Below are 25577 nucleotides of genomic sequence, written 5' to 3'. Positions count from 1 at the left end.
TGTAGTGCAGTACAGCTGAGCTAGAAGACTTTTGTTTTTACATTTTGACAACATTTTGACAATTAACAATTGTTCTTAGATGATGGAGAGATCAGTCTGCTAGACAATGGTTCTAATACTTTTTCTTTTTTTTATTCTACATGCAAAAATAAGTCGAGAAAGAGGAATAACAATATAATATCTAACAATAATAACAATGATAATAAAAGAAACATATATATATATATATATATATGTTTCTTTTATCCTGCATATTCGAATATCTTCGTTAATTTCGATTATATGGAAAAATGTGTCGTAACAAATTTGTTTGCTAAAATGTTAAATAATCGAGTGGCGACATCGTGTTCCAAGATAACCTTTATCTTAACAAAGTGTAGATTTTAAAAATTATTAAAAGCGTATTTCATACGCGTATAATGCACTTTGCCATCCAAAATGGAAATACTATAAGTCAGAAAAATTATTTAACATTAAAATCCAAATAAAGTTTCGATTAAAATTATTTCGTATTAAAATGGCTTCGAGTGCAAAGGCGTAATGTGTACTCGCGTAAAGGAAAAATAAATACAAGCGACAAAAATATTTTACTTGAAAGTATTGATATTAAGTATTTATATTATATTTAAAAGTATAATATTAATATTATGCTTTTAAGTATAATATAAATACTTAATATCAATGTTATACTTTTAGGTATAATATAAATACTTAATATCAATATTATATACTTTTAAGTATAATATAAATACATAATATCAATATTATACTTTTAAGTATAATATAAATACTTAATATGAATATTATACTTTTAAGTATAATATAAATACATAATATCAATATTATATACTTTTAAGTATAATATAAATACATAATATCAATATTATACTTTTAAGTATAATATAAATACTTAATATGAATATTATACTTTTAAGTATAATATAAATACATAATATCAATATTATACTTTTAAGTATAATATAAATACTTAATATCAATATTATACTTTTAAGTATAATATAAACACTTAATATTAATATTATGCTTTTAAGTATAATATAAATAATTAATATCAATACTTTCAAGCATAATATAAATACTTAATGTCAATATTATGCTTTAAAGTATAATATAAATACTTAAAAGAATAATATTGATATATTAAGTATTTATATTATACTTAAAAGTATTATCTTAACAAAGTGTAGATTTTAAAAATAATTAAAAGCGTATTTCATGCGCATAAAATGCACTTTGCCATCCGAAATGGAAATACTGTAAGTTAGAAAAAAATTATTTTACATTAAAATCCAAATAAAGTTTCGATTGAAATTATTTCGTATTATAATGGCTTCGAGCGCAAAGGGTTAACGTATACTCGCGTAAAGGTAAATTAAATACAAACGACAAAAATGATTCCGTTCAGCGTGCAATGAAATCGCGTTTTCAGATGATTTTAGATACCGCGATGTCTCGGGTTCGTGATATCACTCGCGACTTTTCTTGCGGCAGCAAGGTGTCTTCAGGTGCGTCTTCAGGTGTCGCGCGCCGCTGTTATCTCTCGAGAAGCGCGGGAACGGGCCGAAAAAGAAGAGAACCGAACCCATGAAAACGCGAACTCGTAACCGGGTTAAGCAGAAGCTATTTGTCGACGCTTCTTCCTGCGCGCTTTTTCCATCGCGCGTCGCCCATTAGCGGAAAATCACACGAGGCTTCTCGCTTCTGCTCGCCCTCGCCGTTTCTCTTTCCCATCTTTCCTAGCGCCGGAACACAATGGCGCGTGTATATGCCGGCGCGGAATGTGTTTACAAGGGGAACTAAAGCCGCCGGTACGTAGAAAATCAATGGGTCGTGAAACGAGGCTATTAAACGGTCGAGTCAAGAGCATCGTCGATCCAAGTTCGACCGCTTGTTGTCCCGTCTCGTCGCCTCACCTCGTCTTGCGGCTCCGCTCTCGGCTCGGCTTCGCGTCGCGCGGGGATCAACCATCGCGAGATCGTATCGATTAGAAGCGTTTATAATCGGTTCGAAAAAACGAGCCTCCGAGTTGATTGTAAAAAAAACAAACAAAAAAGCTAAAAGGAGAGCAAAGCGTCGCGCACCGACGGGACGAGAGCGGCGAGAGATCCCGTTTCAGGATTTCCGCGAGCCTCGTTCTCGAGGCTACGCTTCGCGATTTTACTGCGTGCGAGTAATTAATCGCGTCGAGCAGAGTGTCGCGCGATTATACTTTTTATTGCGACGGAAATACCAAAGTTCTAGCGATTTGGAAATTAATTTCGATGCGTTGGATGGCAAGTCTACGATGCGCGGCTGCGAGATCGGGTGGAAAGATCGAAAATCTGCGATCGAAATTATTATTATTATCATTGTTATCATTAGTAGTAGTAGTAAAAGTATTAATGTTAAGTATTTATATTATATTTAAAAGTATAATACTAATATTAAGTGTTTATATTGCACTTAAAAGTATAATATCAATATTAAGTGCTTATATTATACTTAAAAGTATTACATTAATATTAAGTGTTTATATTATACTTAAAAGTATAATATATATATATATATATATATATATATATTAAGTATTTATATTATACTTGAAAGTATTGATATTGATATTAAGTATTTATATTATACTTGAAAGTATTGATGTTGATATTAAGTATTTATATTACACTTGAAAGTATTGATATTGATATTAAGTATTTATATTATGCTTAAAAGTATAATATTAATATTAAGTGTTTATATTATACTTAAGAGTATAATATTGATATTAAGTATTTATATTATACTTGAAAGTATAATATTGATATTAAGTATTTATATTATACTTGAAAGTATATATATTGATATTGATATTAAGTATTTATATTATGCTTAAAAGTATAATATTAATATTAAGTATTTATATTATACTTAAAAGTATATTAATATTAAGTATTTATATTATACTTAAAAGTATATTAATATTAAGTATTTATATTATACTGAAAAGTATTATTATTATTAAGTAACATTATTCGAAAAGTGTGGCAAAAATGTCTTCGATCGGAGAAGAAATCGCAAGATAAATGATACATTAAATGTTTCCCTAATTGACGCTCGGATTGTCCACAAAAATGGACAATTTGGGAAGAGTAGATACGATTATTCGAGCCTTGATCTCATTTCTTTTTTATAATCGTTAACAATTCGTGACTCTAAAAACGATTCCGTCGAAGATCCGTTACACTTTTCCCTATTTCGATCATTTTTCCTTCTCCCTTTTCCCTTTTCTTCTTGGAAAAACTTATGCGAACACGTCCAGGCAACTCCGTTAATTGTTCAGAAAGCATTCTGAAACAATTTTCCGTAAAGTTAATTCGAAAAATTCGGGAAATGACATTTCTTACACAAAAATGTAAGAAATACAGTAATTTCTCCCGGAAATGCCAAATTTCGGGTTGCTCCGAATTTCCCCTTGCTAGTCCCGCGCCTATGCAATTTATCGCTCGCAGCAGGCGACGCTGTAACTTCTTCCTAAAAGAAACGCGACGTATACTATCGAATCGCGTAGTTCTTTCTCTTAACGATTCCTCTTGGAGCAGCTAATCGTCTTTGTTCGCGATCAATGCATGCACTTTTTACCGAGCGCAGCAGCATTGTCGCGACGCGGATGCAAATTAAAAATAGCCTCGTTTGCAATCAGGATCTTTAAACATGCCTACTTGGTGTACAAAATCGATCCGTATAACTTTCTTCACACTTCGAATTTCGTATCGATGTCATTAACATCTTGTTTAACATTGATTCATGCAAAGAAGTTTCGACGTTTTCCAACCCGTTACACGAGCAGTTCCCCTTAAATTCGCGAGCAGTCTTTTCGCGCTGGAACATTACCGAAAGAATTCTGAAATGCTTTTTGGTGCTTTGCACCTTTTGCTTTCGCTGTTTCCAGTTTCGCTGCGAGATGCAGCAGGCTTCGTACCATTAAGCACGATAGATAGAGTGCTCGCGAAGGAATTGCGGAGAGCGTACGAAAAAATTCGAGGTCTTGCTAAACAGAAGTCGAGTGTAAAAAGAAGTTCGCGCTAATAGATTTAGGTTTTATTTTATATCTGAACGGAAAAGTCGGGAAAGTGTATTGAAATGTAAAAAGTATTGAAATGTATTGAATCTAAAATTTATAATAATATTATAAATGAATATTAAAAATGAATGAAAAAAATTACTCGTTGTAGAAATAAAATAAAAATTCCATCAAAGCTAATTATGTAATTCTCCTTACGTTTTAAAAATCACCGCATACCGAAGAACACATAAAAATCTTCGGTAAATTTATATAAAATTTATAATATTATTATATATTTTTATATTATATATAAATAATATTATTAATAATATAATATAATATAATATTATTTATAATATTATTACAAATTTTATACAAATTTTATATACATATTATTTTATTATAATATAAGCCGTTTCGAATTTAGAAATAAATCTGACGATTGGAATTTATTTGTAATATCATTACACCGAAGATTTTTATGTGGTTTTTCGGTATGCGGGAATTTTTAAAATGTAAGGAAAATTACATAATTAGCTTTGATGGAATTTTTATTTTATTTCTACGACGAGTAATTTTTTTAATTCATAAAGGAAACTTTTCTGTAATGCTAATTTTTGTAAAATGACGCATGGAAATGAGGATTTGCATAAATATTCGCGATCTGGTAATTATAATTTATGTAACTTAATAAGTGAGCTCCAAATGAACAAGATAAAATAAATAATAATAAATAACTCTGTGTGTGTGTGTGTGTGTGTGTGTGTGTGTGTGCGTGTGTGTGTGCATTGCAAAATAAATAACGTTTACTTCAACGAATTTTTCAAATTTTCGTCACAGGCTCAGATAAAAAACTTAAAAAAGAAACGAGGGTTTTCAATTTTTTCTTTTCACTCCAATTAATAGCAAAATCAACCATTTGCAATCGAAGCCAATTTAAGAGTAAATCAAAAATAATTTTTCTCACTTACAGAGAGAGAACTTACATTCCTTTTTTATATAACAAAGTGCATTCTATGCATATGAAATTGAGATCTCTTTTTATTACAATTTTATATTTATATTACAGCTTTTTTTTTTTAGTTACAATTTTAATTTAGATCTCTCAAGCCAAACTTTGATAATATAAAAATTATCTTGGCGATGTAACAATTTCAGCGAAACAATTTCAGAGTCGTCACTCGAGTGCAAAGGGTTAAAAAAAGCTTCTCAGGCATCATCTAGCAGACCAGTCCTCCCTCCTCTTGCGTCGTCTGAAAAAAAATTCGCTTATAATAATAAATTAATTCGTTTAAATAATAATTAATTCGCTTAAAATAATTATAAAAATTCGTTCAATACACTTAGTTCAGTTTTCAAAAATTTATCGCGCATTAAAAGGTGTTCGAACAATTTTGCGGCAACCAAAATTATTCAATTATTCAATTCGCTTAAATAATAATTAATTCGCTTAAAATAATTATAAAAATTCGCTTGATAAACTTAGTTCAGTTTTCAAAAATTTATCGCGCATTGAAAGGTGTTCGAACAATTTTGCGGCAACCAATGTATGTAACAATGACTTCGTTGTTGCAGAATTCAGAGAGGCTTTCAACTTATTCGACAAAGATGGCGACGGGAGCATCACGAAGGAGGAGCTGGGCAGGGTGATGCGTTCCCTTGGGCAGTTCGCAAGAGCCGAGGAGCTTCACACCATGATGCAAGACATCGATATCGACGGTGAGTTTGCGTATGCTTATGCAAAACATAAAAGACGTTTCAACAGAATGTGAACCGAGCAGCTCGTTACCTTTATACATGATTTAAAAATAATGTATCCGACGTGAATATTTAATACGTTGAAGGTGTAAAAAGAAAAAAAAAGACCTCGATAAAATAAACTGATAAATAATTGCTGAGATAGCTTCGTCAATGATTAATAATAAATAATAAAACAAACTGATAAATAATTGCTGAGATAAGTTCGTCAACGATTAAAAACTAAATAATAAAATAAACTATTAAATAATTACTGAGATAACTTCATCAACGATTAATAATAAATAATAAAACACACTGATAAATAATTACTGAGATAACTTCATCAACGATTAACAATAAATAATAAAATACACTGATAAATAATTATTGAGATAACTTCATCAACGATTAACAAGAAATAATAAAATACTCTGATAAATAATTACTGAGATTACTTCATCAACGATTAACGATAAATAATAAAATACACTGATAAATAATTACTGAGATAACTTCATCAACGATTAACAATAAATAATAAAATACACTGATAAATAATTACTGAGATAACTTCGTCAACGATTATAACAATAAATAATAAAACACACTGATAAATAATTACTGAGATAACTTCATCAACGATTAACGATAAATAATAAAATACACTGATAAATAATTACTGAGATAACTTCATCAACGATTAACAATAAATAATAAAATACACTGATAAATAATTACTGAGATAACTTCATCAACGATTAATAATAAATAATAAAATAAACTGATAAATAATTACTGTGATAACTTCATCAACGATTAACAATAAATAATAAAATACACTGATAAATAATTACTGAGATAACTTCATCAACGATTAACGATAAATAATAAAATACACTGATAAATAATTACTGAGATAACTTCATCAACGATTAATAATAAATAATAAAATAAACTGATAAATAATTACTGTGATAACTTCATCAACGATTAACAATAAATAATAAAATACACTGATAAATAATTACTGAGATAACTTCATCAACGATTAACAATAAATAATAAAATACACTGATAAATAATTACTGAGATAACTTCATCAACGATTAATAATAAATAATAAAATAAACTGATAAATAATTACTGTGATATCTTCTTAAAAAATTAACTATATATAATAAAACAAACTGATGAATAATTGCCGAAATAGCTTTATCAAAAATTAGCAATAAATACTAAAGCAAACTGATAAATAATTACTGAGATAATTTCATCAACAAATAAAATAAATAACAAAACAAACCGATAAATAATTACCGAGACAACTTCATCAACAATTAACAATAATACGATAGACTCTAACGCATCTGGTTAGTATTAATAACATTGTTTGAATTTTACACAAAATTTCAACGACGAAATTATTTCTCGAAATTGTTTAAAATTCACGAACCATTCGTATTACCGAGCAAACGTTTGAATCTGCGACGACGCCCCCGAAAAATTGTAACCAATAAATATCGTAAAAATACGATCCTAGCGACATAGAGAATGCTACTATCAATTATGCCGAAAATTGAATTATCGTAAGCAAATAAAAGTGCAGACGCTCGTAATTTAGCCGGCGATGACGTACACACACCGCCGGAACACATACCAAATACGTTTTAATATCGACTGCGCGATCCCGAATTCATTAGCTAATAAAATATTTCGAAGCGTATGTCGAATCGAATGTGCTCCAATAACATTTATCAGAATCACAGTGTCGGCCGAGTCGCGTCAGAATTATTATCACTCGAGTTTAAATAAAACGCGGCGGCTATCGATTCTGTCTGACAATCGACATTATCCCGGACGTCTGATTAGTTTAGGGAAACTAACGGATTAGAATTTATTTATTATTTATGTAATATTGTATTTTTATTATATTTTCTTACGTATTGTACATTTTTATTGTACGCTGTTACGTATATCATGGCCCATAAAAGTGTTCGTACACCTTTTATATATATAATATATAACATATAATAATATAGTTATAATACTAATATATAACAAATAACTATAATAAAATAGTTATAGTACTAATATATAACAAATAACTATAATAATATAGTTATAATACTAATATACAGAGTGTCTCAAAAATGTCTCGCAATCCGGAAATGGGAGATTCCTGAGGTCATTTGAAGCAACTTTTTCCTTTGCGAAAATTTTCTCCGAGGCTTCGTTTACGAGTTATTAACGAAAAACACTGACCAATAAGAGGCAAGCTCGGCTGGCGCGCGGCGGCCCAGCCAACGAGTGCGCGGAGCCCAGTTCCGCTCATTGGCTCGGCCGTCTCGCGCCAAATGATCTCGCCTCTGATTGGTCACTGTTTTTCGTTGATAACTCGTAAACGAAGCCGCGGATTGCATTTTCGCTAAGGAAAAAGTTGCTTCAAATGACCTGAAGAATCCCCTACTTTTGCATTGCGAGACATTTTTGGGACATCCTGTATAACAAATAGATAATATATAATATAATAACTATTAACTATAACTGATATAACTGATATAACTATAACTATTAACTGTAACTGATATAACATATTAACTTTTTTAGAACTCAAGTAAATGATTTGAATCTTTTTTTACATATAATTTATATAAATTCCCGTTACAGGCTCGGATAAAAAATTTAAAGAACGAGAGATTTTTATTCGTTTATTCTTTTCTATGTCATTTCAAGTAATAGCGAAATTTAAAAAAAGGCATTTCGATCATCGTCCAATAAACTAGTCCCTCTATCATCTAAAAAAAATGCACAATATAAAAAACCAGAATGGTAGGATTTTAAATCGTCACCGAAAAAAGACAAAAAGAAAAATTCAAGTCATTTACTTGACTTCCAAAAAAGTTACCACCACGATTTCCCGAACACCCTGTATAACACTATAACTTCGAATGGTTAGTTTTGCAAAGCTAATTAGACATCTGCGAGTACATGGTGTCGAACGATGCTATAATTATTTCATCCGCGATTCGACGAGGGTATTCGCCGTGGCTCGTAAACAAGGTGGCAAACAATCTGTTTCGAGCCGAGGTCTTCGAAGTTTACCATTCGTCCGTGTGTAACCACGTTGGCCCACTTACAAACCTTTCGAACCGGCGGGCGCGATCGACTTAATTGCGGGTAATTTTCGCGAAGAGCGTTCTCCCCCCGGCTGACAATGGGGGAGAGGACGCGTTCGTGAGCGGAGCGTCTTCTTTATTAAGCCGCGGATCTGCTCTCCCCCTCGAGCTCTTTTTCCTCGACCACGAGCATACTCGTTTCTCCCCCCTCTTCCTCCCTCTTTTCTTTTTTTTTCGTACAACTATACTCCCACCGGGCAATTTTCTTCGTCTTCCGGTCGAGGAAAGGGTTACGAAGTTCGCGAAGAATGCTCGCTGGCCGAGCGACGACGACGACGACGACGACGACAGCGAGGCTGAAATTTCTATTGTTTCGACAAGCAGTCGCGATATTCTCTTCACGATTCTCGACGACCGCGATCTCCTTATTAACTTCTCCGCGCCCCCTTACTGCCGGCGAACTTCGAAATATTTCGGGGGATAAGAGGGTGCGAGTTAAATCCGCGGTGGATTAAATCGTGTGGCCGTCGGCTTTTGAACGACTCTGTTAACGCTGGTTTCGAGGGAAACCGTCGAAACGACGGGTCGCTGATTTTTTATTATTGAATATTTATATTATATTATTTATATATTATATATAAATTCAATTATTTTAATAATATATATATATATATATATATATATATATATATATATATATTCAATAATATTCAATAACATTATTAAAATAATTGAATAAATTGAATGATAATAATATAAATATTATTAAAATAATTAAATTTATATATTATTGTTGAATATAAAGTAATTGAATAAATTGAATACTAATACTATAAATATTATTAAAATAATGGAATTTATGTATTATTATTGAATATAAAGTAATTCAATAAATTGAATAATAATAATATAAATATTATTAAAATAATTGAATATATATTATTATTGAATACAAAATAATTGAATAAATTGAATAACTCGAATAAATTGAATGATGATAATAATATAAATATTATTAAAATAATTGAATTTATATATTATTATCGAATACAAATTAATTGAATAAATTTAATGTATATATGTATATTCGAGCCTCGTAGCTCGTTTTTTTTTATAGTCGTTGACAATTCGTAACTACAAAAACGAACCTCAAGGCTCGAATCTCCTCTTCCAAAATTGTCTATTCTTGTGGACAATCTGAGCGTCAATTAGAGAGACATAACTGTATGCCTTTTGAAGAAGAAAATGTATAAATATAATAATTTTTTAGTTGTGGTCTAGTAAACTAATCCTTCTGTCATCCCAAGAAAAGTTTAGGCCACGTGAACCAATTATAAAAAACTTATTCTGTTGCAAAAGGTGTACGAATATTTTCTACACCCACTGTACACTAATGTCTCTCTAACTGACGCTCAGATTGTGCATAAAAATGGACAATTTGGGAAGAAGAGATGCGATTATTGGGGAGACATTACTGTACAGTCGAGCCTCGCAGCACGTTTTTTAAATAGTCGTTGACAATCAGCAACTATAAAAATAAACCGCAAGACTCGAACAATCGTATCTCCTCTTCCCGAATTGTCCATTTTCGTGGACAATCCGAGCGTCAATTAGAGAGACATTACCGTATACAGTAAATTCTCCCGAATTGACGCTCAGTTTGGAAACGTTTTTGGCTCGTTTTTATAGTTACGGATTGCCAACGACTATAAAAACGAACCGCAAGGCTCGACCAATCGTACCTTCTCTTCCTAAATTGTCCATTTTTGTGAGCGTCTGTTGAAGAGACAATCCGAGCGTCAATTAGAGAGACATTACCGTAACGAATTTTCCGGCAGTTCACGTCGTTCCACGCGTTTCTGGGAATTCGTAGACGCTTTCAATTATTTTTCTCGCGGACTGGCAGTGACCGGAGGGGTGTTTCCCCAGCCGAAATTACTTGTACGTCTAAACAACCGTCACGTCGCGACGGGTCCGTCGCTCCGCCAAATTCGCAAGCTGTCGCCGTCAATTGCGGCTCGTGTTTACCCCGTGTAAAATTTTTCCTCTCTATTCGCGGAATAGAGTGCGGTCCTCGCGCGCGCGCGCGTCCGCGCGACACATAACCGAGCCGTATCCGTTGCTCGTGAAAGGCTCGTTGCTGGCGGACGCGGTGACAGAATTTTTATTAATTCTACACGCGCCCCTGAAACCAATGGACTGCGAGCTGCCGCGCGTTGTCGCCGCCACGCCGCACAGTGGGCCGGATCGAAGATTTTAGTGACTTTTTCACAAAAACCTAATTTTCTCATATCGATGTCCAGTCAATTTTTATCGCTTGTTAAATGTCCATTACCCTCGAAAGTGGAAATATTAATAAAAACGATCATAAATTGTAATAGACACGACAATTTAAAGTTGAACATTTTGAACGCTACATTTGACGCCAAAAAATATGCTTATTTTTCCCGCAATGTCCCGACGAATCTAATTAACATTTTCCTTTGCTTTCTTTTTTAACATTAGGAGGCGATATTTCTCGTTAGGAAACAGTAGCTTAAATTAAGATTATCGTATCCTATATATGAAAAATATAATGTTTAATAAAATACAAAAAGTGTAAAAATTCTCTACATTTGACAAGGAACATCTTTTGACACTCGAGGAATCACGGTTTTGGACAAACGGTATATTTTCAGGATACTTTCCTCTACATAATTCTGTAAAAATTACAAAAACCAGAACGAACCAGATTGAAAATTATTACGTTTCAAAGATATCAACGTTACGTTACTTCGAGGTCAAAGATATCAAAGATAATCTCTCTGTGTTCCAGTCGGTATTATAGAACGCTTCTTCGTCTGTAAATCGACAGATATTTAAAATTTTTAATTATTCCATATAACATGAAAAATATAAGTAAACGAAACAAACTTTGTAACATTACAATACTAACGTACCTGGAATTACTAGCGGGTCCTCGTAACCAGCGTGGATGCAATAAAGTACGCGTCCCAGAAAAAGTTCTCCGTATGTATTGTATGTAGTTGGTAAATTTCAACAGTTCGAACTTTTGATAAAAGGTAGAGTACGTTAATTAATCTTATCATTTTCTTATTGTTTCAATAAATCTGCAGCTTGAGGATTTAATGCATACAGAGACCTTTTTCTGGGACGCGTACTTTATTGCACCCATCCTGGTTACGAGGACCCACTAGTAATTCCAGGTACGTTACTATTGCAATGTTACAAATGGTTTTGCAATTTAAACAATTTTCTTTTCCACAAAAAATGTCAATGAAAATTAATTAAAAATTATTGTTTAACAAATGCAAAAAATATTTAATTATCTATAGCTGAAAAGAACTATTTTTTAAATATTTTTGGTGAAAATTTCATTGCAATATCTTTAATGGTTCAAAAGTTATAATAGAATATCACTGAATTTCTCGATCCAGCCCACTATGCGCCGCGGCGAAATCTCTCGCGTTTCCTCGACTATACTCGTTCCACCCTATCCTAAATAATATTGACACCATGTATGCTACGCTGCCCTAAAAATAAGTAATTATTACATGGGAATATCGGGCATAATTGGAAGAAGCTTTTTGTTACGACGCGACGAAATTTGTGTTTTCTGTTTTGTTTTCTTGTTATCATGCAATTCGTTTGATCAACTGATTCAGTGAAATTCAGTTAAGTATTTAAATAATATGTTTATTGTAGGGGTTTTTTGGTAATTGATCGCAGGTTTCTAATCTACGAGATTTCTAATAAGAAGAACGGAAATAAAAACTAGCAAGTGCTCTCGCAACAAATCGCTCGCAACCCTTCACGCTCTCGCGACTCGCAACGCTCTCGACTTTTTCTACCCCTTCCCTCCCGAGCCATTCATGTTATTAACACTTAACGGATGAGTTGTGTTTACGTTTTTGTCTAAATTTTTGTTATTACATTATTAATGCCTTATTAATACGTTTTTTATTAGTATTTTATTAATACGTTATTAGTATTTTATTAATACCTTATTAATACTTTATTAATATATACCTTATTAATATTTTATTAATACCGTATTATTAATACTGTATTAGTGCTTTATTAATATATACCTTATTAATACCTTATTATTAATACTATATTACTGCTTTATTAATACCTTATTATTAATACTTTATTACTGCTTTATTAATACCTTATTATTAATACTTTATTAATGCTTTATTAATATTTTATTAATGTTAGACGTGTAAATAAATAACTTCGTAAAATATTTTATCAAAAATAGCGTCGATTTAATAAAACTGCAACGCTCTACATACATGTTTATTTAATTCTCTTAAAAAGTGGCCGGGAACCAAAAAATGCAGAGAAAGGAATAACTCTCTTGTTAACTGTTAATATGTATATTACATCAATGTTACAAAAGCATTGAAATTTTCTGCGAAATAAATATCGGTGCGCTCAATATTATGGCAATCGCATTTAAGAAAATAATCACGAATGCAATTAGAAATTAATAAATCACGAAGAAGAAAACTGAACTTGCTTTTATTTTGTTCGGGATGCCGGAAAGGATATTTGAGGTCGTAAATAAAAAAAAATGGAGGATCAACTAAAAAATACGCACGGTAAACTTTTCATTGTCCCTCATTCGGCAGTCCCTGGTGACGCCACTAAAAAAAATACAAGTTGTTTAGTCCAGTTTGAAAAATGTTACATCGTTTTAAAAGTTGCCGATTCGTGGGTCGGCGCTGAATTATTCGCGTACGCCTCTAGCACAGAACGTTTCGACGCTTTTACAGTTTACGATTCGTTTACGATTTATTTGCGAGAGTATGAAATGTAGTGCGCGAATGCAATGCTACATTGTTTATCTACGTGTTTGCAACAGGCTAAGGTAGATACGAGTGAACCGATGGTCGAAGTGCAGCTGTTTGTTGCGAGATAGCACCGGTAATACGGAACATTTTTATATATCGATAAAAAAGGGCTGACGACAATTTTCTTTTGGCAATTGGGTAAAAGGAAATTTAATATAATATAATATGATACAATATATAATACAATATAATACAATATGTAATACAATATAATACAATATAATACAATATATAATACAATATATAATACAATATAATACATTATGTAATACAATATAATACAATATATAATACAATATAATACAATATATGATACAATATATAATACAATATAATACAATATAATACAGCATAATACAGTATAATTCAATATAGTACAATGTAATAAAATATAATACAATATAATACAATATGTAATACAATATATAATACAATATAATACAATATGTAATACAATGTAATACAATATGTAATACAATATAATACAATATGTAATACAATGTAATACAATATGTAATACAATATAGTACAATATAACACAATATGTAATACAATATAATACAATATATAATACAATATAATACAATATATAATACAATATAATACAATATAATACAATCTACAGGGTGTCCCAAAAATGTCTCGCAATCCGAAATGGCGGGTTCCTCAGATCATTTGAAGCAGCTTCTTCCTTTACAAAAATTTTCTCCGAGGCACCGTTAACGAGTTATTAACGAAAAACAGTGACCAATAAAGAATCGAGTACGGCTGACGCGAGGCGGCCCAGTCAACCAGCGCACGAAGCCCAGTTCCTCTCATTGGCTCCGTCGCCTCGCGCCAGCCGAGCTCGCCTCTCATTGGTCACTGTTTTTCGTTAATAACTCGTTAATGGTGCCTCGGAGAAAAATTTTGTAAAGGAAAAAGTTGCTTCGTATGACCTGAGGAAACCGACACTTTCGGATTGCGAGGCATTTTTGGCACACCCTGTATAATACAAAATAATACATTATAATATAATATAATACAATATAATACAATATAATTGCAATATCATTGATCACGCACCGTGCACCTAACATTACACTTAACGCAACAAACTATTACACAATTTAACCTTGACAACGAGCAACGTTGGAAACTAGGAACACGAAATTTAGAATGTTTCCCGGCAAAAAAAGGTATCTTCCTCGGCAAATAACGTTCAATTAACTTACTTAAAGCGCGGTCCCTCGAGGTGATTCTTTGCATTAAAAACGAAGATTCTTTCCCAGTGATCTGGAAACTTCGCCGCATCATTCCCAGTTCGTGACTTCTTCCATCCCCTCATCAGTTCCAGGCCACTCTTGTAATTATAACTTAAACTCTCTCTCTCTCTCTCTCTCTCTCTCTCTCTCCTCCTAGCGAAGATAGTCGCAGTAACTTTTTGCTCCGGCTGTACCAGCTGTTTTAATTACCAGTAACCCGCAACTTTTTTGGTTAACGTGGCGCGTAATGATTTTAAATAATCAATCCGAAATAAATTAACCCTGAATAATTCGGAATCGATTCGAACATCGATACGACGAGAGCTTATGTCTCGATGAGAGGTTATGGGTTGATGTAAGGTTAAATATTTAACCAGCGAACAATGCTCCAACGAATCACAGATCGAAAAACGCTAATTTAGAGGTTCGATTTTCACCGGCCATTAACCCTTTGCTCTCGGATGTCGCCGATACGGCGACGCTAAATTATATTTAGCGGTTTATATTTATGGTAATTTTGTTAAACACATAAAAAATAACACACATAACAAAATCGTTTATTTTTTAATTCCTATATAATAATGTTCGCAGCAGAGCAATGATTTTTATTTCAATTCAACTTTGCACAACGGAATCACAATTTTGGCAAAATTTGTGAAAAATATCTGACACAGATATTTATTTAAACAAAGGTGCTAAGGGTTAACTCTTTGCACTCGAAGCCATTTTAACTGTAAATCTGAATTAACTTCTCTGACTTATGGTATTCCATTTTATCTGACAAAGCGTATTTCATCGGAATACTTTTACAATAATAATACTTTTATAATAATAATACTTTTCATAGTCTTGCGACTCGTATAACAGTTAGACTTTTAACGATCTTTTTAAATCTAAGCTTTGACAATATAAATATTATTCTAGAACGCGACGTAATAATTTTAGTGGCGCCACTCGAGTGCAAAGGGTTAACTCTTTGCACTCGAAGTCATTTTGACCGTAAACCTAAATTAACTTCTCTGACTTATAGTATTCCATTTTATCTGACAAAGCGTATTTCATCGAAATACTTTTACAATAATAATACTTTTTATAGTCTTGCGACTCATACTCGTTAGACTTTTAATCGACGATCTTTTATAATATAAATATTAAATATAAATATAATATATTATATATTATAATATTTATATTATATATTTATATTATATTATATATAGTATTATATTATTATTACTTATATTATAATATATTATAATATATTTATATTTATATTATATATATTATTTAATTATTACATCACGTTCCAAAATAATATTTGCGTTATTTAATATTTATATTATAATATAAATATTAAATAATACAAATATTATTTTGGAACGTGAAGTAATAATTTCAGTGGCGCCACACGAGTGCAAAGGGGTTAAAGACTGCGTGCGAAACTCATTCGCTCGACAGCGATTCCAGGCGACGCGTCGTTCCGAGCGACGGCCGAAGTTTCGCAGCGGCGCGCAATTATAATTCTTTCGCGTGGTTTCCGCGCGCACTAATGGCCGGACGGTCGCCATCAGTATTCCAGCGTATTATTCCCCTTAATCGGCCAGTTCGCTTAATTCACGCCGCGAATACCAGACCGCGGGCAAGGAATGCGTTTCAAGCAATCGGAATGGTTCGATACTACCGTTCGAGGGACGGGGCGCTGTCGGGCGGGGGGGGGGGGGTGAAGGGTGGCTTCGAATTTCGATACTGCAAGTATCGAGGCAAGGACGTGCACGATGCATAATACACGTGTATAATTAGAAGTAACGCGAAACAAGACCGTTGCCTCCCGTAATCACGTCCGAAGAGACTCGTTTCATTTCGAATGCGACGCGGTCTCGATGAATACAACCGCGTCGCCGCGGATAAATCAGACCGCGAGCGCGGGAAAATAAGTGCGGGGGATAAAGAGAACCGGGAAACTCGAGCAGGAAAAAAATATCGCCGATCGCAATCGACGCGTTCATAGAAACGTCGCCGATGCGACGCGGCCTCGCGATACAGCCTCGCGACGCGCAGCGTTGATTCAATGCGCTCCTCGAGAAGGGGCGCTGATTCTCGCGATTTCTACCGTTTAAGCAACTATAGTAATGTCTCCCTAATTGACGCTTAGATTGCGCACAAATATGGAGCATTTGGGAAGAGGATTATTCGAGTTTGAAAGTCGTTTTTATAGTCACCGATTTTGTCGATAATTATAAGAACGAGCTGCAAGAACTCGAACAATCGTACCTCGTTATTATTGTTCTACTAATTATTATTCACACATTTTACGTTCTGTTGTGGTGAAATTACTGTGCTAAGAAAGACGCCTTACAAATTAAGGGGACAAAATTAAGAGGAAAACATTGAGTTTTATTTTTCACATTGAAATACCGAAATCACTTTCTTGCCGACGCTTATTGACGCTGATTTTGTCTCCCTAATTGACGCTTAGATTGTACACAAAAATAGAGAATTCGGGAAGAGGATTATTCGAGCCTAAACTCGTTTTTATAGTCACCGATTTTGTCGATAATTTTATGAACGAGCTGCAAGACCTCGAGAACAATCGTATCTCCTTATTATTATTCTACTAATTATTATTCACACATTTTACGTTTTGTCGTGGTGAAATTACTGTGCTAAGAAAGACGCCTTACAAATTAAGAGGACAAAATTGAGTTTTATTTAACATTGAAACTCAATTAACGCTCAGACTTAATTGACGCTCAGATTGTCTCCCTAATTGACGCACAAAAATGGACAATTCGGGAAAGTCTACGAGTTAATTTTTCGTTCGTTCTTGAGATTTCTTCGTGGTTTCAATTTCTTCGGACTTTTATTTTACCGTTTGTTAAAACATATATGTATATTAGTTTCTGTCTAAAACGTTTCAGTCTAAATAGCAAATTCCAATTACTTTCCTCGTGACAAGTATACTCATCGAACACGCTGCTAACAAATTAATGGTACAATTTGCAACGAATCTACGAGCAAACATGTTTGCTTCTGTTTAAAGTAAAAAATGGGGAAATTGAACAGCGTTCAGTGAAAGCTCGTTCAATCATCTCCGCGCGATGAGGAAATATGTTTGACGAAGTCTATATTTTTTTAATACTTTGTTGTACTAATTAACTAGTTTTTGCCAATCTTTACATTCTGTAAGCTAATTCATATTCTTTTTTTGAGTGTTGCGATGCTTCGGCTCTCAGTTAGGAAGTGAAAAGACTATTATTACAGTAATGTCTCCCTAAATGACGCACGGATTGTCCACAAAAATGGACAATTCGGGAACAGCAAATACGATTCTTCGAGGTCTTGCAGCTCGTTCTTATAATTATTGACAAAATCGGTGACTATAAAAACGAGTTTCAGGCTCGAATAATCCTCTTCCCAAATTCTCCATTTTTGTGTACGATCTGAGCGTCAATTAGGGAGACAAAATCAGCGTCAATAAGGTCGGCAAGAAAGTGATTTCGGTATTTCAATGTGAAAAATTAAACTCAATGTTTTCCTCTTAATTTTATCTTCTTAATTTGTAAGGCGTCTTTCTTAGCGTAAAATGCGCGAATAATCGACGCGACAAGCTTTTCGATTCGTTCGATCGAACACTTTTCAGGACTGTTACGCGAGAGATCGCGTTCCCCCTGTTTAGGAGTCGTCGCCGTCGCATGTCAATTGAACAACGGCCGTTATGTCGCGATATTTAGCAATGTCGACGGAAGTTCCATGCCGGTCGATAGTCAACAGCGACCGGCGAAGTTGATTCCGATAACTTCGAGGCGAGCCGTGGCTGACCGGGCTCTCGTTATTCATCGGGGAACTGTGCGGAATGTGGCGAACCAGAGAGTGAGTGAGAGAGAGAGAGACGAGAGCCGCGAATTGATTTCGCCGAATCGAAGCCACTTTACACGCGTCTCTTTTGTGTGCACCAGCACCGGGCAAATTGAATGGCGAGACAGAATTTTGGTGTCGGGGCCTCGTTGTTCTCGCCGCATGATTTATGACGACCGTTTCGTTCTGTCGGCTGTTTAAACAAGATCGCAGATTTTTCCTGCGAAATTTTGTAACCGGGGGGGGGGGGGGGGGGGAGAAAAACAACAATGCGAATTCTAGAAATTCAGCGACCAGTCGACGCTTCGCAGAAATTTATCGCGATGCATCGAACGTGCGAGAGAAAAAACTGTATTCGCGCGACGATTTACAGTAGTGTCTCCCTGATTGACGCTCAGATTGTAAACAAAAATGGACAATTTGGGAAGAAGGAGATACGTTGTTGATAATTCGAAACTATAACAAAGGAGCCGCGATGCTCGAATAATCGTATTCTGCTGTTCCCAAATCGTCCATTCTTGTGGACAATGTGCGGGTCAGTTAGACAGACAATCTGAGCGTCAATTAGAGAGACTTTCAATTCATTGAAATTTTTAACAAACGAAGTTTCTATCGGATTCACGTTTGTTGCAATCGATGGAGATGCTTGTTATTTAGCATAAAGATCCACAGTCTGATATTTACAGAAATGTCTCCCTAACTGACACTTAGATTGTGTACAAAACTGGACAATTTCGGAAGAAGAGAATATGATTATTCGAGCCTTGTGGCTCGTTTTTATAGTCATTGACGATTGATAACTATGAAAACGAGTTGCGAGCCTCGAACAATCGTATCTCCTCTTCCATAATTGTCCATTTTTGTGCGCGATCTGAGCGTCAGTTAGGGAGAAATTACTTTCTTCCATCACCAGCGCTCCGAAATGGACAATTTGGGAAGAGGTGATACGATTATTCGAGCCTTGCTCGAATAAAGTGTATAAAATCCTCTGTATAAAATAAAGTGACGCATAGATGATTGTTATGCAATATGTAACACTTTATCTCGATGAATGAATTAACATCTCGACAAATTAATTACAAAAGGAACGAATATATACTGCGTCCACATAGAAGCGACAATCGGCAGCGTCTTAACGATGTTCCACTTGACATAACCTTAAAAAAAAAGTATAAAACAGACCGAGAGGAGCAGATCCGTTTCAGTCATCGCAAGCAGCCCGGAACGAACTGATTTACGCGTGAACACCTTGTTACAAGCAACAAGTGCAGCCGCGAAACCGGAACAAAGCGCGAACGTTCCTCAGACTGTGTTTCATGGACGTGGAAACGTTTTGGAGTACATAATCCAACGACCAAAGGCGTCGCAAACTCTCAAATTGACGCTTAAACTTTCAAATACAGTAATGTCTCTCTAATTGACGCTCGGATTGTCCACAAAAATGGACAATTTAGGAAGAGGAGATACTATTATTCGATCCTTGAGGAGAAAATTAATAATTGATATTACAAATGATCCTAAGCAAACTCGATTATATTTTTAGTATTAATCAATTTTGAAAGTTGCAGTCGCGATTAGAAATGAAAGTAATGTCGCCCTAATTGTCGTCCGGATTGTCCACGAAAATGGACAATTTGGGAAGAGCAGAATACGATTGTTTGAGCCTCACGGTTCGTTTTTATAGTCTCGAATTGTCAACAACTATAAAAAAACGAGCTGCAAGGCTCGAATAATCGTATCTCCTCTTCCCTAACTGTCTATTTTTTTGGACGATCTGAGCGTCAGTTAGAGAGACAATACTGTATTTCATTTGCACGTTTCTCTCGAATTGTTTACAAATCGTTAGGGAGACATTACTGTAACTCGTCAAAAAGATAAATTGGAGTTGAACTCATTAGGTATTTTACCATTTTCAAAATTAAGTTAAAAGTTTCTTCAAGTTCAGTAATGTCTCTCTAATTGACGCTCTTCTTTCGATACAATATCTGGCAAAAAGTATTCCGTCACCTTTCAAAACGCAATAATAATAATAATAATAATAACTTTCTTCAAACTGATTTAAGTGGCTTAAATCTTCTTTAAAGTCACTTTTAAGTGATTTTTTTCGAGGGATTAGTTTACGGTACAATGACTGGCATACGTTCTATTTTTTTTTAAATTCTGCTACTACATAAAAGGGGAACAAAAAATAAGAAACACACATTTTTTAACTTTTTTAGTCCGAAGCTGGAACGAAAATTAAAAAATGTATTTTACACGCAAACTGAAAATTTCATTGAAATCGGTTTACACGTAATCAAGCTACAGCCAGTAAAAAAAGGAAAAATTACCTGTTTTTGGTATAAACTTTTGGTTTATATGGTAAACTTTTACAATTTCACCTTTTACATTTAGCAAAAATTCAAGTAATTTAACGAGGTTTGAAAAAAAACGATTGCATTTCGAAAGGCGAACGAATACCTTTTGCCAGGGATTGTACTTGTTCTTTAAGGATAACAAGCAATTTCCAATAGGAATTGAAGATCTTCTTCGGCAGTTAATAATGCCCATTCTTCTCTATAAATCCCCCAATATCGTGATTGCCAATTCCTTCTGGGATCGGATCGCAGGCACAACTAAACACATTCTGTCGTAGTGTACCGTACAATACACGCAAGAAAAAAATGTTGCCGAGAAGAAAAAGGGATCAGGAAACATCGTCGTACTTCTCTTCAAGAATATAATATACGATCGCTTGGTAGGAAATTGTTTATTATGATATTCATTTATAAATTGTATTATAATATATAAATATAAATATTATTTTAAATCAATATCGTAATAAATTGTTATATTATATCAAAGTAAATTATTATATTATAATATATTATAATATAATATGATAATATAAAATTATATTACAAATCTAAATATAAATATTGTTATAAATCAATATCGTAATAAATTGTTATATTGTATCAAAATAAATTATTATATTATAATATATTATAATTATATTATAATTATATTAAAACATAATAATTTGATAATGTAAAATTATATTATAAATATGAATATAAATATTATTATAAATGAACATCATAATAAATTGTTATATTATACGAAAATAAATTATTATTTTATAATATACTATAATATAAAAATTATAATAATAATATAATATTAAAATATAAATATTATAATATATTATAATATAATACGATAATATAAAATTATATTATAAATAATATATAATATATAATTATAATATATAATATTATAATATTTACATTTATATATTATAATATATATATATATAATATATATATATAAACACATTTACAGTACGAATGTAATGTAAATATAATTAATAATAATTGTGAATACAATAATATTTATTGCAATGTTTACTATAATTCCTGAGGGATCAAAGTCGTCTTACAACGTTGCACGGAGGTTGTAGGTGACGCGCGGTAGGAAAATCTCGGGAATGTTGATACGATACACAGTTGTCCCTTTGAAAACAGTAAAAACTGTACGTGATCGTTCTTTAAAGTAGGGGCATGTTTTACCATTTCCTCTTCCATCCCGGTGTGTCGTGTGCGAGTTTACGGCAGACAACTCGAATATCAAGCGCGCGGAGAGAAAAGTTATATATACATATATACATATAATACATACACATGCATATATATTTGTTGACTCGGATGGATCACTCGCGCGACCGCGATTCTTCCTCCGACACGTTTTTCATTCCGCAAAAAAAAATATATTCAGCGCGTCTATTTGTTGCCGCGTATTCTTTTGCGGCCGATCAACTATTATAATCTTGTTAAAGATTATATATATGTATATATAATATATATAATAAATATATATAATATATCTAGATATATAATATATAAAAAATATACATATATTTTTTTATATATTATATATTATTTATCTGTTCGCGAAACGGTCGCAGATTGTGCGACAATTATTGTGCCGCGGCGTCTCGACAACATTAATTTCGAATGCTCGGGGGGCTCGGCCGTCGCGATTTATTACGGTTCGTTTGACGCGCTATTATGTCAGAGCGAAGAAGGAGATGATGAATGCGTTTAGTCTCGCGAGAAAGTTCGAAAGGCATTGCATTCATAGGCGGCCGGCTGTGCGGCCGCTGGTCGGAAAATTATTCCGGCACGCGCGCGCGGCAAAGTAATTGTAAGTATATTTGTCGGTCCTTTATCCCGCGGTGGAAACCGGCACCACGGAAACGTTACATTGGAAAGTTCGCACCGAGTTGACTTTTCAAGAGGGCTTCTTCACCAACGAACGAGCCGGAATTCACTCGAATAAAGTGTTCGCGCGCGCGCACGCTGTTTGAGGTTCGAGTTTGACTTATTCGTTCGAGCACGTCGTATAAACCGCTGGAATTCTGTGGCATCGTTGCTCGTTCACGTTCTGCCTTCGTGTCGTGCTCCTTCTTCTCGAGGGGCATGTTTGCCTGTATTTGATCTATGAACAGAAAATTAGAGGTGTCGTCGAAGTCTGTCTGAAACTCCGGGAAGAATGTAGTAAATTGTTTCAATAATTAATGAAGTTAGGGAGTTTGTGGATTCGGGGCGAGTAAATGAGTTAATGTTTCGAGTTAATTGACTTTGGGAAATGAATTTTCACGCTGTTACAGATTATTTTCTGGATTTGATTTGTGATCTGCGAGAAGATTGAATTAATACTCGCATTGGTATGTGGTGCGATTAATTTTTTAGTGTTTATCGATTTATTCAGTATTTATTTTTATTTATTTCAGTATTTCGATATTTATTTTTATTTGTTTCAATATTTCAATTTTGTTTATTTATTTCAATATTTATTTTTATTTATTTTAATATTTCAATATTGATTACAATATTTCAATAATTATTATTATTCATTTCTCTATTTTCATATTTCAATATGAATATTGATTCATTTCAATATTTCAATATTCATATCAATATTTTATTATTTCAATATTCATTTCAATATCTCAGTATTTCAATATTCGTTTCAATATTTCAATATTCAAGATTTCAATATTTCAATATTTCAATATTTCAATATTCAAGATTTCAATATTTCAATATTTCAATATTTCAATATTCAAGATTTCAATATTTCAATATTTCAATATTCAAGATTTCAATATTTCAATATTTCAATATTTCAATATTCAAGATTTCAATATTTCAATATTTCAATATTTCAATATTCAAGATTTCAATATTTCAATATTTCAATATTTCAATATTCAAGATTTCAATATTTCAATATTTCAATATTTCAGTATTCATTTCAATATTCATTTCAATATTTCAATATTTCAATATTCATTTCAATATTCATTTCAATATTTCAATATTTCAATATTCATTTCAATATTTCAATATTCATTTCAATATTTCAATATTCATTTCAATATTTCAATATTTATTTCAATATTTCAATATTCATTTCAATACTTCAATATTCATTTCAATATTTTAATATCCATTTCACTATTTAAATATTTCAATATTCATTCCAATATTTCAATATTTCAATATTCATTCCAATATTTCAATATTCATTTCACTATTTCAATATTCATTTCAATATTTCAATATTCATTTCACTATTTCAATATTTTACTATTTCAATATTCATTTCAATATTTCAATATTCATTTCAATACTTCAATATTCATTTCAATACTTCAATATTCATTTCAATATTTTAATATCCATTTCACTATTTAAATATTTCAATATTCATTCCAATATTTCAATATTTCAATATTCATTTCAATATTTCAATATTCATTTCACTATTTCAATATTCATTTCAATATTTCAATATTCATTTCACTATTTCAATATTTCACTATTTCAATATTCATTTCACTATTTCAATATTTCAATATTTCAATATTCATTTCAATATTTCAATATTCATTTCAATATTTCAATATTCATTTCACTATTTCAATACTCATTTCAATATTTCAACATTCATTTCAATATTTCAATATTTTAATATTCATTTCACTATTTCAATATTTCATTTCAATACTTCAATATTTATTTTTACTTATTTCAATACATCAATATTTAATTTTATTCATTTCAATACTTCCATATTCATTTCACTATTTCAATATTCATTTCAATATTTCAATATTCATTTCACTATTTCAATATTTCACTATTTCAATATTCATTTCACTATTTCAATATTTCAATATTTCAATATTCATTTCAATATTTCAATATTCATTTCAATATTTCAATATTCATTTCACTATTTCAATACTCATTTCAATATTTCAACATTCATTTCAATATTTCAATATTTTAATATTCATTTCACTATTTCAATATTTCATTTCAATACTTCAATATTTATTTTTACTTATTTCAATACATCAATATTTAATTTTATTCATTTCAATACTTCCATATTCATTTTTAATCACTTCAATACTTCGATATTTATCTTTATTCATTCATTCAATAAATTGTTCCGATTTTATCGAATTTCTAAGCTATCGGGATTACGATGTCAACGTCATAATTTCCACGATAACAATAACAATATTTTTATCGAATGCACAAACTGTACAATACTAGCAAAGAAAACGACGAAAGAAGAAAATACAAGAACCAACGTTGGCTCGAGTAACAAGCCCTCCATTCTCCCCATGAAAAGGGAAGAAAGTGAA

At 32.4% G+C, this 25577-nt stretch overlaps 1 protein-coding gene across 1 annotated transcript in view; it reads left to right on the top strand.

Moving 5' to 3' along the window:
- LOC117217789 (uncharacterized) overlaps positions 1-25577 on the top strand; it is a 194191-nt gene that overhangs the window by 67620 nt on the left and 100994 nt on the right. The window contains exon 3 of the mRNA XM_033465628.2: positions 5633-5776. Within this exon, the coding sequence (XP_033321519.2) occupies positions 5633-5776 (144 nt within the window). The remainder of the gene's footprint in view (positions 1-5632; positions 5777-25577) is intronic.

The sequence above is a fragment of the Megalopta genalis genome, unplaced genomic scaffold (genome assembly GCF_051020955.1).
Source record: "Megalopta genalis isolate 19385.01 unplaced genomic scaffold, iyMegGena1_principal scaffold0023, whole genome shotgun sequence".
In the NCBI taxonomy this organism is placed as follows: domain Eukaryota; kingdom Metazoa; phylum Arthropoda; class Insecta; order Hymenoptera; family Halictidae; genus Megalopta; species Megalopta genalis.
This window is presented reverse-complemented; position numbering and strand designations above follow the sequence as displayed.